Source organism: Rhinoraja longicauda, chromosome 18 (assembly GCF_053455715.1).
Source record: "Rhinoraja longicauda isolate Sanriku21f chromosome 18, sRhiLon1.1, whole genome shotgun sequence".
Taxonomy (NCBI): domain Eukaryota; kingdom Metazoa; phylum Chordata; class Chondrichthyes; order Rajiformes; family Arhynchobatidae; genus Rhinoraja; species Rhinoraja longicauda.
Window position 1 is genome coordinate 17,751,764 of NC_135970.1, and position 15,903 is coordinate 17,767,666.

The following is a 15,903-nucleotide window of genomic DNA, read 5'->3' on the forward strand; positions in this document are numbered from 1 at the left end:
GGACATATGACAGAGGTAATTGTTCTAAATAGGACCTTGGAGTTATGAGAGTTTTTGGAAATAAGGTCGGAGAAGTATTGTGCTCTAGCAGACTTTACTGCTTCCTGGTATTTGAGAAGATTGTTTCTCAGAATTTCGAAGGAAATTTGAAGCTTGTCACATTTCCACCTCCTTTCTGATTTTCTGCACTCACTTCTTAGGGCTTTGTGTCATTGAGCCACGGCCGACCTTTGGGCTTAGGCTTTTTCATTTTAAGGGGAGCGATAGAATCCAGGATGGAAGAGCAAGTGATATTAAATAAAGAGGCGAGATCTTCAGTGCTGAGATGGGGGGGAGAGGCCTCAATAGTGCAGATGTTGGGGGCAGCTGTGAGAGCCTCGGAGAATTTACTGGCAGTCAATGAATTTATGTCGCGGGAGTAGCGAACAGGGAGATGAGATTTTGCGGGAGATAAAGGCAGAGATGCGTCAAAAATGATAGCGCTGTGGTCCGATAGACAGGCTTCAGTAGTTTCAATGTTGTTGATTGGGAATCCGGACGATAACACTAGGTCAAGAGTATGGCCTAACTTGTGAGTGGGTCCCGTGGTGTGAAGAGTCAGATTGAAGGACTCAACCAGGTGCATAAATTCACTCACAAGAGGCTTAGTGGGACAGCAAACATGAATATTGGGGGCGTGGCTGTGTTCTGCAGCTGCGGCTCACCGGCAGTCTCTCTGTTTTTTTTGTTGTTTTTTTGTCATTGTCGTTGTTAAATGTACGTTTTGTTTTATTTTTAATTCTGTGTATGTGGGGGGGTGGTGGGGGGGTTGGGGGAAACCTTTTTTCAAATCTCCTCCTCAACGGAGATGCGACCTTTACCGTGTCGTATCTCCGTTCGCGCTACGGCCTAACATCGTGGAGTCGGCGGCCTCCAGCTGGGATCGACCTTGAAGACTCCGGTCGCAGGGCCTGGACCTACCATCTCGGAGGCTTCGGCCGTGGGCCCTGCAGACCGCAACATCGGGAGCTCGCAGGTCCCTGGCTGGCGACCGGTTTTTGGGAGCTCCAGCCGTAGCAGCTTCGACCGCCCCGAAGCGCGAGGTATGATCGACCCGCCCGCAGGCCCTTCATCGCCCTGCGTGGCCCGGCCGCAGCACTTTCCATCGCCCGGTGGGGGCTCAGGACGTTCATCGGCCTGCTCGGCTCGGCCCTGGGACTTTCCATCGCCCAGTGGGAGCTCAGGACTTTCATCGGCCTGCTCGGCTCGGCCCTGGGACTTTCCATCGCCCAGTGGGAGCTCAGGACTTTCATCGGCCTGCTCGGCTCTGCCCTGGGACTTTCCATCGCCCGGTGGGGGCTTCAAAAAGTTGGGAGCCTCGATCACCTCGTGGCACCACGGGAGAAGAATGAGGAGGAGATAAGACTTTGCCTTCCATCACAGTGAGGGTGTGCCTAGAGCAATCACTGTGATGGCTGTTTTGTGTAAAAAATTATATCTGTGTGTCTTGTGCTTTTTAATGTCTACTGCCGGACCCTGACGTGAGAGGACGCTGGCGTTGTGTATTAGCCGCTTTTCCGTCAGGATAGTTTGTCTGTTTGTTTCTATGTTAATTGTTTTTGTAAAGCGCTTTGAGCATGCGATAAGGCGCTATATAAAATAAATGTATTATTATTATTATTATTATTATTAAAGTCACCAAGAATCATGATCCGGTCAAATTTGGGCAAAATGCTAGAAATCAGATCAGCAAATTGGGTGATGAAGTCCTTATGCATTTTTGGTGGGCGATACACAAGAACAATTAAGAGGGGATAGGCTAGGCCTACTTTAATTAGTTGCACCTCGAAACTGGAGAAATGATCAGCGTTCAGGAGGCGGCAGTTGAAATGTTTCTTAAACACAGTGGCTAAGCCCCCACCGCGTCCGGAGAGCCTAGGCGAGGTGAAGAAGTTACAGTCATCAGGACAGAGTTCCACGAGTGGAGCAAGCTCACCAGGGTTAAGCCAAGATTCTGTGAGCAGTAAGAAGTCCAATCCACGGGTGGTGAAGAAGTCGTTGAGGATGAAGGTCTTGTTCTGTAGGGATCTTGCGTTGATCAGGGCCACTTTAGCAGGGACAGCAGGGACAGCAGGTGAGCTTCGGTCTGGTAGCGGCTCCCACGCCAGCGGGCGGAGGTTCAGGGAGACCACGCCGCTGCGCTTCACAGATGGCCTTGCTGGGAGCCCACGGGCCAGCAGTCCAGGGACCGGGATGATCGGTCGAAGAGCGGCATACCTGAGCTTGGTGCTTGGTGGTTCTTGGTGCTTGCTGGTTCTCCTGGCCATCTACCCCCATGTACTCTCACACACTGCATGGAATCAGTCATACTTATCCCTTTCCTCCTACTGCCCTGAACCCTTTTGGAAGCGCCTCACAGCAACATTCGGCTTGATTTTGGCCACGTTCTAACCACCAGCTCCTCGCAGGTATGGCCCTTAGCACCTGCTGCACATCTAACCAGACCCTCAACCCAGGAAACACACCTGCACTAACCCTCAGCTCTGGCCACACACCTACCCTGACCCTTTGCTCTGCAAACACACCTGCACTAACCCTCTATCCAAGGCCACACACCTGCTCCTGTTTTTGGCCACACTGCAGTTCATGGCGCTGCATCTGCACACAGGTGGTGGCTTTGCCTGACCCATTCTCACTAACACACCTGCACCCGTTACACAGCGGAAAATCCAACTGGTGATCCAGTGATTTTCTCTCACTGCGAAATCTCTCATCATTGGACCCAACAGTTCTTTAATCATTCGCCCACTCGTCCATCCAACTGGACCCTGCTCCATCAAATGCGCGCCGACCATTAACATGGTCTACACGCACTAGGGACAATATACAAAGTCAATTAACCTACAAAGCTGTACGGCTTTGGAGTGTGGGAGGAAACCAAAGATCTCGGAGAAAACCCACGGTCACAGGGAGAACGTACAAACTCGGGATTGAACCTGGGTCTCTGGCACTGCAAGCACTGTAAGGCAGCAACTCTACTGCTGCACCACCGTGCCGCTGTTTCTCTTTGCACAGATGATACCGGACCTGTTGAGTGTTTGAAGCATTTTCTGTTTTTGTTTCTGCCATCCCTACCTTGGACATCTGCAGTTTACTAATCTAGAGACCAAAATATTTGCAGAATATACTTCGTTTCACATTTGTTGTGATTTTTCATTATATTTATAACTCCTGATTGTCGAATCCATGACTTTTCTATTTCATCAATGAAAAACTTTGGAATTGACTGAAAAATACAGCATGGAAATAGGACCTTCAGCCCACTGAGCCTTTACCGACTATCTATCCCCTGTTCACACTAGTTCGATGGTGTCCCACACCTTACGCACTAGGGGCAATTTTACAGCAACCAACTAACCTACAAACCCGCACGTCTTTGGGATGTGGGAGGAAATTGGAGTACATGGAGGAAACCCACACGGTCATAGATTGAACATGCAAGCACCTGAGGCCGGGTGGATGGCACTATGGCAGCAGTTCTACCAGCTGTGCCACCAATTTGTAACTCAACTACTCCAATCAAGAAAATGCCCTTCTTAAAGCAACATTCATCACAACCATTATAATTTGGTAGTGTCAATTGAATCTAGCTCAGAGGAGATATATTTAAGAAAAAATGTTTTCAGTCCCTACTGTACTTTTCAAGTAGGTCTGTTCTCCGAGCCGCAAGGATTTGTACCCCGATATTGCTTTATGTTTGCAGGCTATTGACTGATCTTCACATAAGCAGCTGTATGGTTGTGGCATTTCAAACAACATGCGGCCTTAATTGAAGTCATGGAAAAAATGAAATGTTTAATTAAAGATGAATTGATAGACTGCCTTCTTTGTGATGCAGATAAACAAAGTGGATGCTGAAAGGTTAGTGGAATGGAAAACTCACTGATGGATAAAGGCCTTCAACAACAGCACTGGAACTGTCATTCATGTGCAGGAGGGGTGGGGGAAACCTCACTCTGAAACAACAGTAACCAAACAGCACTGAACAGTGACAAGCTAACACTGAGTGGAAGAGACAATCTGGACCGAGGCTGATCCTGAGGGGAGGATTTTAAACAGATGTTGACTGACCGTAATGATTTTCAAAACAGAGAATCTGGCAGTGGGAGGGGAGAACATAAAAATAGATGAAGCTGAAGGTTGAATATGAGAATAATTGGAGGGTTGAGTTTGGTGATGGTGGATGTACAATGCGGCAGGTTCAATTTTTCAAACAATTAAAACCTTAGTAGATAGAAGATTAGCACAAAATGCTGGAGTAACTCAGTAGGACAGACAGCATCTCTGGACAGAAGGAATGGGTGATGTTTTGGGTGGAGACCCTTCCTCAGAAGCAATCTGAATGTCCTATTCCTGCTCATATTTTCTATGAACATGAATGAAATACAAAGTTCATTAACCAGTTCCAGTTTGCAACTATGTATCCGTCTTGGGTTCACACCATCTCCAACCAACAATTGGATATCATGGAATCTCATTGCTTGAGGTCATTTGCTGCTGACCCCGATTTGCCCTGTTTTTATCCTTGCTTCTAGCTCCCTCCCCCCCCCTCCCCCCCAACTACAATCAGTCTGAAGAAGAGTTCCAACCGGAAACATCACCAATCCATTTTCTCTGGAGATGCTGCTTGACCTGCTGAATTACTGTAGCATTTTTGTGTATCTATGGAATACGATTACAAAGTTGTATGGAAGATTGGCAGGGTGATGTGTGTGTCTGTGTTTTGTGGGGGGAGGGAGAGAAAGAGAAAAGGCGATTTAATGTTGTCAATTTAATGTTTACAGAATACCACTAATACTGTAGGGGCATGGCATGCAATATTTTGCTGGCAGCTTTGTCCACCAGGTGTACAAATCATAAACCAGATAATCCAGTTGACTGCAATCAAATTACTGGTTCACTGCAGCACACTAGTCTCCCAACTAATCACAATCAACTTGTCAGAATCTTTCTATTAATATCCTTGATCAAATGTTAAATGTGATTCAGGATGACAAAAGTGGTTTATCAAAGAACCATTGAGACAACGTCACAGCTCCAATGTGGATGCAGTAGTGCAACTTTTAATTAACCCTGGAATCAAAGATTTTACCAGGCTGCAGGTTGAATCAAATACATTCCAACTATCGCTTTTGATTATATGCACTTGCACACACATCTGGGTTGATATGTCACCTATACTGGTTTCTTATCAAAAGAGAGCAGTCTTTATCCTCTGAACATAACACTTCCTGAACTTTCAGTGGTGCACACGAAAATGATCAACAATTTTCCAGTCACAGCTTAAGACATAGACCAGATTCTCCTAAAATCAAATGATATGCCCTGGATATACGAGTTATGAAGTATCTTTATCATATACCAGATCTTGCTAGCTTGGTTCCTGTATCCACCTCTGCCACCCATACTCCCATCCACATATAGAATGTCACCTGGTCCACCTGCAAAGAGCCTATCTTTCTGGAAGGAACCATTTTAGACCAGAACGGTGTAGTCTAATTAGGAGCAGGGCCCTGGAGATGCAGCGGAGATCCATCTCATACAACAATCCTGAAAAAATTGAAAGTCAGCAAAATTCTGCCTCCAACTTTAGTGATGTAAAAGGTAAATGATATTTGATCATTTAAATTATTGTGACACCTTGGCATTTAAAAAAATATTTTGAAATAAAAATAAATTAAAACAGAATTAAAAACACTAAAGAGAAATAATTCAGAAAAATAACATACCTTCATCTGCTTCCGAATTCATTGTTCTATCTCTTCACTGGAACCATGTCAGTCTCGGGTCCTCCTCAAGGCCTAATCTGACAAGGATTCAAGAGGCAATCTCTCCCAGTGGAAGGCTGGGGGTTTCAGCACTGCTGGGTAAGCTGACAGATCTACTGCTCCAAATCTGCCAATACTTCCAGTTTTAACAACCAACCTATGCAGATCTTGAACTTACTGGTAAATACACTTTCCACTGTTTGGAGTGCACATGTTCCCCTCGCCAACAGGTGATGCACCATCTATAAAAATGTAGACACAAAAAGTTGGAGTAACAGTGGGACAGGCAGCATCTCTGGAGAGAAGGAATGGGTGACGTTTCAGGTTTTGACCCGAAACATCATCCATTCCTTCTCTCCAGAGATGCTGCCTGTCCTGCTGAGTTACTCCAGCTTTTTGTGTCTATCTTCAGTTTAAACCAGAATCTGCAGTTCCTTCTTACACATCTATAAGAATGTGTTGTGCTGCTTAAGGACATATTGAAATGGGAACTTAAAACCTTTTTGAAACATTTCAGAAAAAAATTGTTATGAGGGAAATAATTAGGTTTACAGTCAATAAAGAGCAAGTATCGATGCAGGATCAGTGAAATGAATGTCTATTTAATAGGTCATTATGTGTACAGCATATTATCTGTAATGCACTACTTTAAAGTAAGGCAAAAGTTAAATTTGACAGTAATTTATCAAACCAAATTGAACATTACACAGAAAAGACAAAATGCTGCCTTTTGCTGAAACAGGAGAGTGCAGCTTATGGCCAACTCTTTCAAAATAGGATGGACCCAATGCCACATCATTAAGTTATGATACTGGCGTGGGTACCTCAAACATATCAGAATCAAACTGGGAAGCAACAAATCTTTCTTTCCTTTCAATATCTCTCGATTGCAGCACGTTTTTTGTCCAGGGAAAAATATAGGCAAAAAAAGCAATAACTGACAGAAATGCAGCTCGGTAATCAGGAACAATATACAAAAACAAAATTGGTTGGTGAAATACTTAAAGCTCCAATTGCATTTAACTCTCCTGTACTTACACTGCCCTCAAGTGGCAAGTTGGCAGAGAAGCTAGTATCACGGTGTCAGGACAATAGTCCCAGCATGAGATACAAAAGTTTTATCTGCACTTTCTTTGCAACTGTAACTTCATAAACATTGTTTTTTTCTCTCTCCTTTTCATGTTCCTGATGCATGTAGGTACTTATATATGGTACAAGCTATCTGGATGGAATGCAAAACAAAGTTTTTCACTGCATCTCAGTAAACAGGACAATAATAAATCATAACATAGTTTTGGCTTGAACAGGTCATCAATGGGGCTTGGTGGGCTGAAGGGCTTGGTTCCATGCAGTATCTCTAAACTAAAAAAGCATATTACAGATGAGATTAGCTGACGCAGGAAGTCAGACTGCTCTTCATAGTAACTGGAGTTAATTAATTATCTCCTCAAATCCGTTCCAGCAGCCTGACAATGTCATAGCTGATTTATAACCAATTCATTTATTCACCTTTTCCCTACATCACTTTCAATTTTAGCATTGAAAATTAATAATTGATTTTGCATCAATTGTCATTTGTGAACGTGTATTTAAAATTGCAACCATCCTCTGTATGCAAAACATCCTTTAAATATCACTGCTGAAAAGTTTGTTTCTAATATTTAGACAATGTCTCCAGTTCTAGATGCTCTAACCACTGGAAAAACAAAATCCATCTTCCACCAGTTCACCTTACCATAACCCTTTTACCTTCCAAATTCCAGGGAATAAGATTGTCACTTCAGATGTAAATTAACCAGAGATACATACGATCAGCCAAAACATTATGACCTGATGAGCCAAAACATTATGACCACCTGCCTAATATGCTGTTGGTCCTACGTGTGCAACCGCATATGCAGCAGGGTGCGATGCACTGTGTATTGTGACACATTCCCCGTGACCACCATTAAAATTTTATGTGACTCGTGCCACAGTAGACCTTCTGTCGATTCGGACCAGACGGGATAGCTATCGTTGCCCTCGCGCATCGATGAGCCTTGGGTGCCCAACACCCTGTCACTGGTTTGTGGTTTGTCCCTCCTCAGACCACTGTCGATAGGTACTCACCACTGCTGACTGGGAGCACCCCACAAGCCTTGCCATTTCAGAGATGCTCTGACCCAGTTTTCTGGCCAAAACAATTTGGCCCATGTGAAAGTCGCTCAGGTCTTTACTCCTGCCCATTTTTCCTGCATCCAACACATCAACTTCAAGAACTGACTGTTCACTTGCTGCTTAATATATTCCACCCCTTGACAGGTGCCATTGTAACAAGATAATCAATGTTATTCACCTCACCTGTCAGTGGTCATAATGTTTTGGCTGTAACATATCAATTCTCCATTGGTACTCTTAACCCTCCAGATATGAGACCAGTATTTCAAAAGCCCTTTAGGTGTACAGACCTGTGATATTTAATGACCTAGGTCACAGATCCATCAGACAGAGGAACAGAATTAGGCCATTTGGCCCATCGAGTCTGCTCCGCCATTTGATAATGGGCGATCTATTTTTCCCTCTGCACCCCTTTCTCCTGCCTCCTCCCCGTAACTTTTGACACTCTTACTAATCAAGAATCTATCAATCTCCGCTTTAAAAATACCCAATGACTTGGCTTCTACAGATGTCTGTGGCAATGAATTCCAGAGATTCACCACACTCCGGCTAAAGGAATTCCTCCTCATTTCCATTCCAAAGGTACATCCTTTTATTCTGAGGCTGTGCCCTCTGGTCCTAGACTCTCCCACTACTGGAAACATCCTCTCCACATCTACTCTATGTCTTTCATTATTCGGTAGGTTTCAATGAGATTCCCCCCTCGTTCTTCTAACCTCCAGCGAGTACAGACCCACAACTTCAAACACTCCTCATATGTTAATCTAATCAAACCCAGGTCCTAACTCTCTAGTTAACTTTTGCTGCAAACTTTTCACCACTTAGTTTGTGCTAAATCCTTTTGTCCAAAGGGAACGATCTCCTATCTGTTGAGATAGAAATCTATTCATAAGATTAATACCTTTATAATTTCATGGCTCTATCTACATTGCTCACAATGCTGTTTGGGGGTCATCACCAAACCTGGCTATCCCAGTATTTAAGTTTTTGTTTTAACTACAATGCCCAACAAAGATCCTAGAAGGAAGAAATTCCTTATTCTCAGTGATGAGAATGTGAAATTTACTATCATATTGGCAAATGTCAGAGAAGCATTCAGACCGTGAGGGAGAAATAGATAGGTAGACCGTGATAGATTTACATGAAATACAATTGGAGGTGGCTCACCAGTTAAGCTAAAAAGCTCAAATTCTGTGCAGTAAGTATGACACATTGCAAAAAGTTTTCACTATAATCGAGAATGGAAAAAGCTCAACATGGTAAATGTTGGGATTATTTGTAGATATTCTCATCCATCACTTCTTATCAAGCTCATTTTATGTAAAAAAGATATTGTTAAGAGATTTTATTAACACCTAACTTTCCTCATCAAGTTCTTCTAAAAATGCAAGTGAAAATGAAAAAGTATCACACCAATGCAACATAAAGTTTAAAATGAAGCAGACCTACAGGAAGCGTGAATGGCACCACAGATCTCATGTTTGCTGTCCCACACTGGAGTAAATTTCTTCTGACATATCTTGCATGTTTATCCACATTATCATAATCGTAGCTTACTGTCATTATATACACACTATAATCTGTGTGAACAAGGAATATGTATGTTTCTTTTCTGCATCCTTTTGGGCTTGCATTTTTCTGCTTTTTATGTTGGTCTTGTTTGAGGCCATTAAAAAAAATCTTTAATTTTTCTGAACAATGAGTTGTTAGAACATTCAATCAAGAAATGTATATTTCTATGACCAAGTGCTAAACCTCTTGTGCTCGCCTGACTGAGGTTGCTGTCATAGCAACAAGCACAGTTGGATAATGAAGACTTCTGATCACTTTGGCTTCATATCTTTACCCACAGTAAAAACGATTTGATGCAGGTGGAAGTCAGTTGCTCCCTGAAATTATTCTCAACTATTTATTTAAGCATCACATTGAGAGACAACACCAGGGAAAAAGATTTTTAGGATTTATAGATAGCACTGATCAGAAGGAAATCAAAATATTTATTAGGGAGAGGTTAGGCATAATTCCACTCTGTGCTTAATATTATGCCCTACAGTATAGGTGAAATCATCAGCAAACCGTCGCTGGTAGTACAACTGCCTAGCTCAACAAAGTGTCCCGTCTTCAGCAGGTTGGGAACAGATGGGAGGTATAAGCTTCAGATGTTAGTTCCTGCTCACATACCATGTCCGTGGAAGGCACAGGATGAAGTTGCTGTTCCACTGTCACATTCTCCAACGGTTTGATAAAGAGATACCCTCTGGTCCTGAAACTTCACACAGCGACTGCTAGTCTCCCACATGGTTGAAACTAAGACACAAATCCTCAGATATATTTCAATAAAATGTCTCAACTCAACTATTGGCAAAGGGTCAGTGATGCTCAGAAACTGCACTGGAATAGCCGAGTTAAAATTCTACTCAAATGCAAATCTATACATGTGGTACCTCTTAAACTGATAAGGTTCCAGCCTATGCTCCATCAAAGATTTATGCACCGAGGATTAAGAGGCAAAGTATCTGGAGCCCTTGACAATCTGTTCCTCACTCAGCAAAGCTCCAGTACAATAGTTTCCCCTCAGCATTGGTACCAATGCCAGGTCAGGATCTGAGAACATGGAACTTCAGTTGTAACTTCTCCGCTGTGTCCGGTTGCACTTCTTTTAAGATATTATGGAACCTTTCAACCTGGAAGAAATTAAACTTAATCAGTCATGATATGTACAAGAATTAGTTTACCTTAACACAATTTGTTTGTGCTCATTCACTTGAGGAATATTATTTAGAAACAAGGAACTGTGGATACTGGTTTACCAAGGAAAGACAAAGTGCTAGAGTAACTCAGGGGATCAGGCAGCATCCCTGGAGAACACTGTCAGTCTGAAGAAAGTTCTCGACCCGAAACATCACCCATCAGGGATACTGCCTGACTCATTGAGTTACTCTGGCATTTATGTCTTTCCTGAGGAATATTATTTTTGGGAATGGAACATCTTTCTTAACAGACAAAAGCATCAAGCACTGTATGCGGTAGTTATATATAACTGTAGCTGATTGTAACTATTAGCTGTATATAGCTGATTTTAATTTGCTCTTAAATTATTGACTATTGTAAAGTCTGGTACAGCATGGTTTAATGCAGAGTGGCTTTGCACATAAGTGCCAGCTATAAAAGAGCATCATTCCTCCATCCTTCACATCCATCCCATTCCACCAATCGACAATGGAATCTAAGCCACTTAAGAATGACTATTCTTGGGAGAGGGAAAAATATATAAAGTTTTCTATCTTTCCCAAGACGTACAGGTATGTAGGTTAATTGGCTAGGTAAATGTAAAAATTGTCCCTAGTGGGTGTAGGATAGTGTTAATGTACGGGGATCACTGGGCGGCACGGACTTGGAGGGCCGAAAAGGCCTGTTTCCGGCTGTATATATATGATATGATATGATTATCCATTGACCTCAATGAACACAATCACATTGGCTGTACTGTCAAAGATAAAATGCTTTGCAAACATTTACTGATAACTACGTCCAAAATATTTGCCCTCAACGAATTGAAGCTCAGGTAGAAATCAACAGATGCAAATGTGAGAAAAATGAATATAAACAAAATTTCAAAGTTTATATTCTATATATTGTTAAAAAAAACAGGCATGATTTTCAAAACGGTAAGGCTCAGTGTTTTTTCTTCCGCACTAAACTCACAAATTATTGACCAGTTGGAAAGAAAATAAAGTTCTGACAAGTTTCAGAAAGAGGGAGGACATGTTTACAAATCAACTTGATGAAGGTTTGCCACTTGAAACGGGTAATCTGTGCTTATCTTTCAGATTCAGAGTAACCCATGATCTAGTTGTGGCAGCAAAATCCCTCCAGATAAAGAATCAAGGCTAAAGTTTTAATTGTTCCTTTCGGTCTGGTGATCTTGTGCATGTGAATAAACGGTTGTCATGCTTCAGATCCATGCCAGGAATAAAACGTTTGCAAGGACCTCAAAGGAGAGATCAATCATGCAAAAAAGACTCACCGTAGTGGTATACACAGGAAGAAGGTGGTGAACAGCACAGAGACACATCTCTTGACTCAGGTATCCTTCTTTGAAGCTTCTTGACACAAGCTCCTATATCAGAGGAACACAGTTAACAGAGCATTGTATAGTTACTCTGACTCAAACCGAAAGAGTTACACAAATTAATGAACTGTCAGTCATACCAAGGTCAATGGTTGATTTAGGAGCAATTTTCAAAAGTGGTATTCTAACTACTCAAAAGTCGACCTCTAGATGGTCAGTTATCCACCCAACAAACCCATTTTAGCCGCCTCACACTTTACTGCCTTAATTAACTCTCTGCAATCTCAATTAAATGTTCACTCCCCACTGAGAGCTCAATCACTTTTATTTCCCCCTCTCCTCAATTAAAACATTATCACTCATCGTTCACCATATCATTCTACTGACGCTCCCATTTTACAGTTATACCTTAGAAACATCCATGAAGATTTCAGAGAGGAATTCACAAGAGATATTCAACAGGATTTTCATGTGTAAGTTGCCCTTCTGCCTTTTCCCTTTCGGAACACCTGCTGGAGATGGGACAGACCATTTGTCTGCACTGGGTCTTCTTGTTCCTTCTGACGGTTTCTTCTGACAATCTTCTGCGTAGAACAGAACTCGCAGCAAAGTACCGAGCAAGGGAAGATCTGCACATGTTAGAAAATAAAGCAAAGAATGCAATGGATAAATGAACTGAACTGAACTAAATATACATGTCTGACAGGATAGGGCTGGGACAAATGATCACATAGATGGCAGATAGACACAAAATGCTGGAGTAACTCAGCAGGACAGGCAGCATAGCTGCAGAGAAGGAATGGGTGACGTTTCGGGTTGAGACCCTTCTTCAGACTGATGTCGGGGAGTGGGCGATACAGAGATAAAATGTAGTCGGAGACAGCAAGACTGGGCGGAGAACTGGGAAGTTCATAGAGAAGTCAATGTTCATATCACTGGGGTGTAAGCTACCCAAGCAAAATATGAGGTGCTGTTCCTCCAATTTGCGCTGGGCCTCACTCTGACAATGGAGGAGGCCCATGCCAGAAAGGTCAGTGTGGGAATGGGAGGGGGAGTTAAAGTGTTGAGCAATCAGGAGATCTGGTAGGTTTAGGCAGACTGAGCGGAGGTGTTCAGCAAAACGATCGCTGAACATGCGCTTGGTCTCGCCGAGATACAGGTGTCTGCACCTGGAACAGCAGATACAGTAGATGAGGTTGGAGGAGGTGCAAATGAACCGCTGCCTCACCTGAAAAGACTGTCGGGGTCCTTGGACTGAGTCAAGGGGGGAGGTATAGGGATATGTGTTGCATCTCCTGCCGTTGCAGGGGAAAGTACCTGGGAAGGGGGTGGTTTGGGTGGGAAGGGACGAGTTGACCAGGGAGTGCGGAGGGAACAGTCTCTGCGGAAAGCAGAAAGGGGTGGAGATGGGAAGATGTGGCGAGTAGTGGGATCCCGTTGGAGGTGGCGAAAATATTGGAGAATTATGTGCTGTATGCGACGGCTGATGGGGTGGAAGGTGAGGACAAGGGGGACTCTGTCCTTCTTACGAATGAGGGGAGGGGAAGCAAAAGCAAGATGCAGGATATTGAGGAGACCCTAGAGAGAGCCTCATCTATAATGGAAGAGTGGAACCCCCGTTCCCTAAAGAATGAGGACATCGCCGATGACCTGGCATGGAACACCTCATCTTGGACAAAGATGCGGCGTAGACAGAGGAATTGGGAGTAGGGGATGGAGTCTTTACAGGAAGCAGGATGGGAAGAGGTGTAGCCTAGATAGCTATGGGAGTCAGTTGGTTTATAATAGATGTCAGTCGATAGTCTGACTCCTGTGAAGGGGACATTGAGATCTAGAAATGGTAGGGTGTCGGAGATGGTCCAAGTGCAGGATGGAAATTAGTCGTGAAGTTAATGAAGTCAGTGAATTCTGCATGGGTGCAGGAGGCAGCACCGATGCAGTCGTCAATGTCGCGAAGGTAGAGTTCTGGGATAGGGCCAGTGTAAGCCTGGAACATTGATTGTTCGACGTACCCTACAAAGAGGCAGGCATAGCTGGGGCCCATGTGAGTGCCCATAGCTACACCTCGGATTTGGAGCAAGTGGGAGGAGTCGAATGAGAAGTTGTTAAGGGTAAGGATCAGCTCTGCTCGGCGGAGGAGTGTGTTAGTAGACGTACTGTCCTGGGCCTCCTCCATTGTCAGCGCAAATTGGAGGAACAGCACCTCATATTTCACTCGGGTAGTTTACCCCCCAGCGGTATGAACATTGACTTTGCTAACTTAAAGTAGCCCTTGCTTTCCCTCTCTCCTCATCCCCTCCCCCTTCCCAGGTCTCCGACCAGTCTTACAGTCTTCGACTACATTTTATCATATCATATCATATATATACAGCCGGAAACAGGCCTTTTCGGCCCACCAAGTCCGTGCCGCCCAGCGATCCCCGCACATTAACACTATCCTACACCCACTAGGGACAATTTTTACCTTTACCCAGCCAATTAACCTACATACCTGTACGTCTTTGGAGTGTGGGAGGAAACCGAAGATCTCGGAGAAAACCCACGCAGGTCACGGGGAGAACGTACAAACTCCTTACAGTGCAGCACCCGTAGTCAGGATCGAACCTGAGTCTCCGGCGCTGCATTCGCTGTAAAGCAGCAACTCTACCGCTGCGCTACCGTGCCGCCCTCTGTACCGTCCACTCCTTTGACATCAGTCTGAAGAAGGGTCTCGACCCGAAATGTCACCCATTCCTTCACTGCCGAGATGCTGCTTGTCCCGCTGAGTTAATCCAGCATTTTGTGTCTATCTTCAATTTAAACCAGCATCTGCAGTTCTTTCCATCACATAGATGGCAATCAGCTTTGGACAAGTGTAACACTTGTCAAGAAGGGGATCAATATGAGCCATTTTAGTGCAGAGTTGAAATGACAGTTCTCGGTCATTAAAGTCTAATTAGAAAAGGCCATTCAACCTTGGGGAAAATAAAACACAAAAGAACTCGCAGGAATGAGCCCAAAAGCAATGCAGGTAAAGCAAAGGGAGACCGTCACAAATAGGGCTGAGAGATAGATGTTCAGTCTGAAACTATTAATCATCCTTCATAATTGCCTTAATTAATTAATGCTGGGCCTTCTCAAAAGGCAATCCCATCAGTGCGCACAAAATACCAGGGCTGGATTTAATTTTCTCCAAATCCAAACCTCAACCTTTTCCAGAACTTGCTGAACTCACTTTGCTCAATCTCGCTGTACTTCTCCACGTGTGAAGCAAATATCGCCGACAGAATAGCCAGAGCAGAGGAGAGCACGCTTGCCTGCTCCTCTATGAAAATCGATGGGTCATCGTCCTGGCAAAGGTCAGAGCAAACTATGTCATACAGTAAAGTCCAAGTGGCCTCTCCCTTGTCTGGAGTTTTCACTAAAGAGAGGGAAAGATTCATAATAACAGTTAGCAAACAGAACTCTGCTTCAGCATAATTTTTAAAAAAGGAAAGTGGGTTCAGTATTTTTTCAAATGTCTTACTTTGACATTTCTTTTTTAAAAAGGTAGTTCTATATTCCATCAAAATAAAGCCGAGCTTCTCCATACGAGCAGATAGTGAAAAGAGTGATCCCACTAAGCACAGAGTAGGGACTCGACTTAGGATTTCCTCAGCTCATTTTAATTGATTGCAGGAGACTTCCTCATGGGTTTCTATGAGATCCCCTCTCATTCACTTAAAGTAAAAGGAACATCAGCCTAATCAACCTATTTCTCCTCATATATCTGTCCTGGCACCACAGAAATCAATCTCGTAGACATTTGTTGCACTTCCTCCACGGTGAGAACATCCTTTGTCAGGCAAGACGACTAAATCTGAACATATTGCTCCAGTTGAGGTTTCA

The 15,903-nt window shown here is 43.7% G+C and overlaps 2 protein-coding genes across 4 annotated transcripts in view; one reads left to right on the forward strand and one right to left on the reverse strand.

Annotated features, from left to right (window-relative positions):
- Positions 1-838: 838 nt before the first annotated feature.
- LOC144602290 (galanin peptides-like) overlaps positions 839-15,903 on the forward strand; it is a 411,360-nt gene continuing 396,295 nt past the window's right edge. The window contains exon 1 of the mRNA XM_078415205.1: positions 839-1,082. The gene's annotated coding sequence lies outside the window, so the exon portion shown is untranslated. The remainder of the gene's footprint in view (positions 1,083-15,903) is intronic.
- The window catches only part of saal1 (serum amyloid A-like 1), a 31,362-nt gene continuing 21,886 nt past the window's right edge, over positions 6,428-15,903 (reverse strand). For all 3 annotated transcript variants that reach the window (XM_078415186.1, XM_078415189.1, XM_078415188.1), the window contains exons 10-13: positions 15,251-15,436; positions 12,445-12,665; positions 11,992-12,084; positions 6,428-10,648 (exon numbers count right to left, since the gene is read on the reverse strand). In XM_078415186.1, coding sequence (XP_078271312.1) covers positions 10,562-10,648; positions 11,992-12,084; positions 12,445-12,665; positions 15,251-15,436 — 587 coding nt within the window. In that variant the 3' untranslated portion in view covers positions 6,428-10,561. The remainder of the gene's footprint in view (positions 10,649-11,991; positions 12,085-12,444; positions 12,666-15,250; positions 15,437-15,903) is intronic.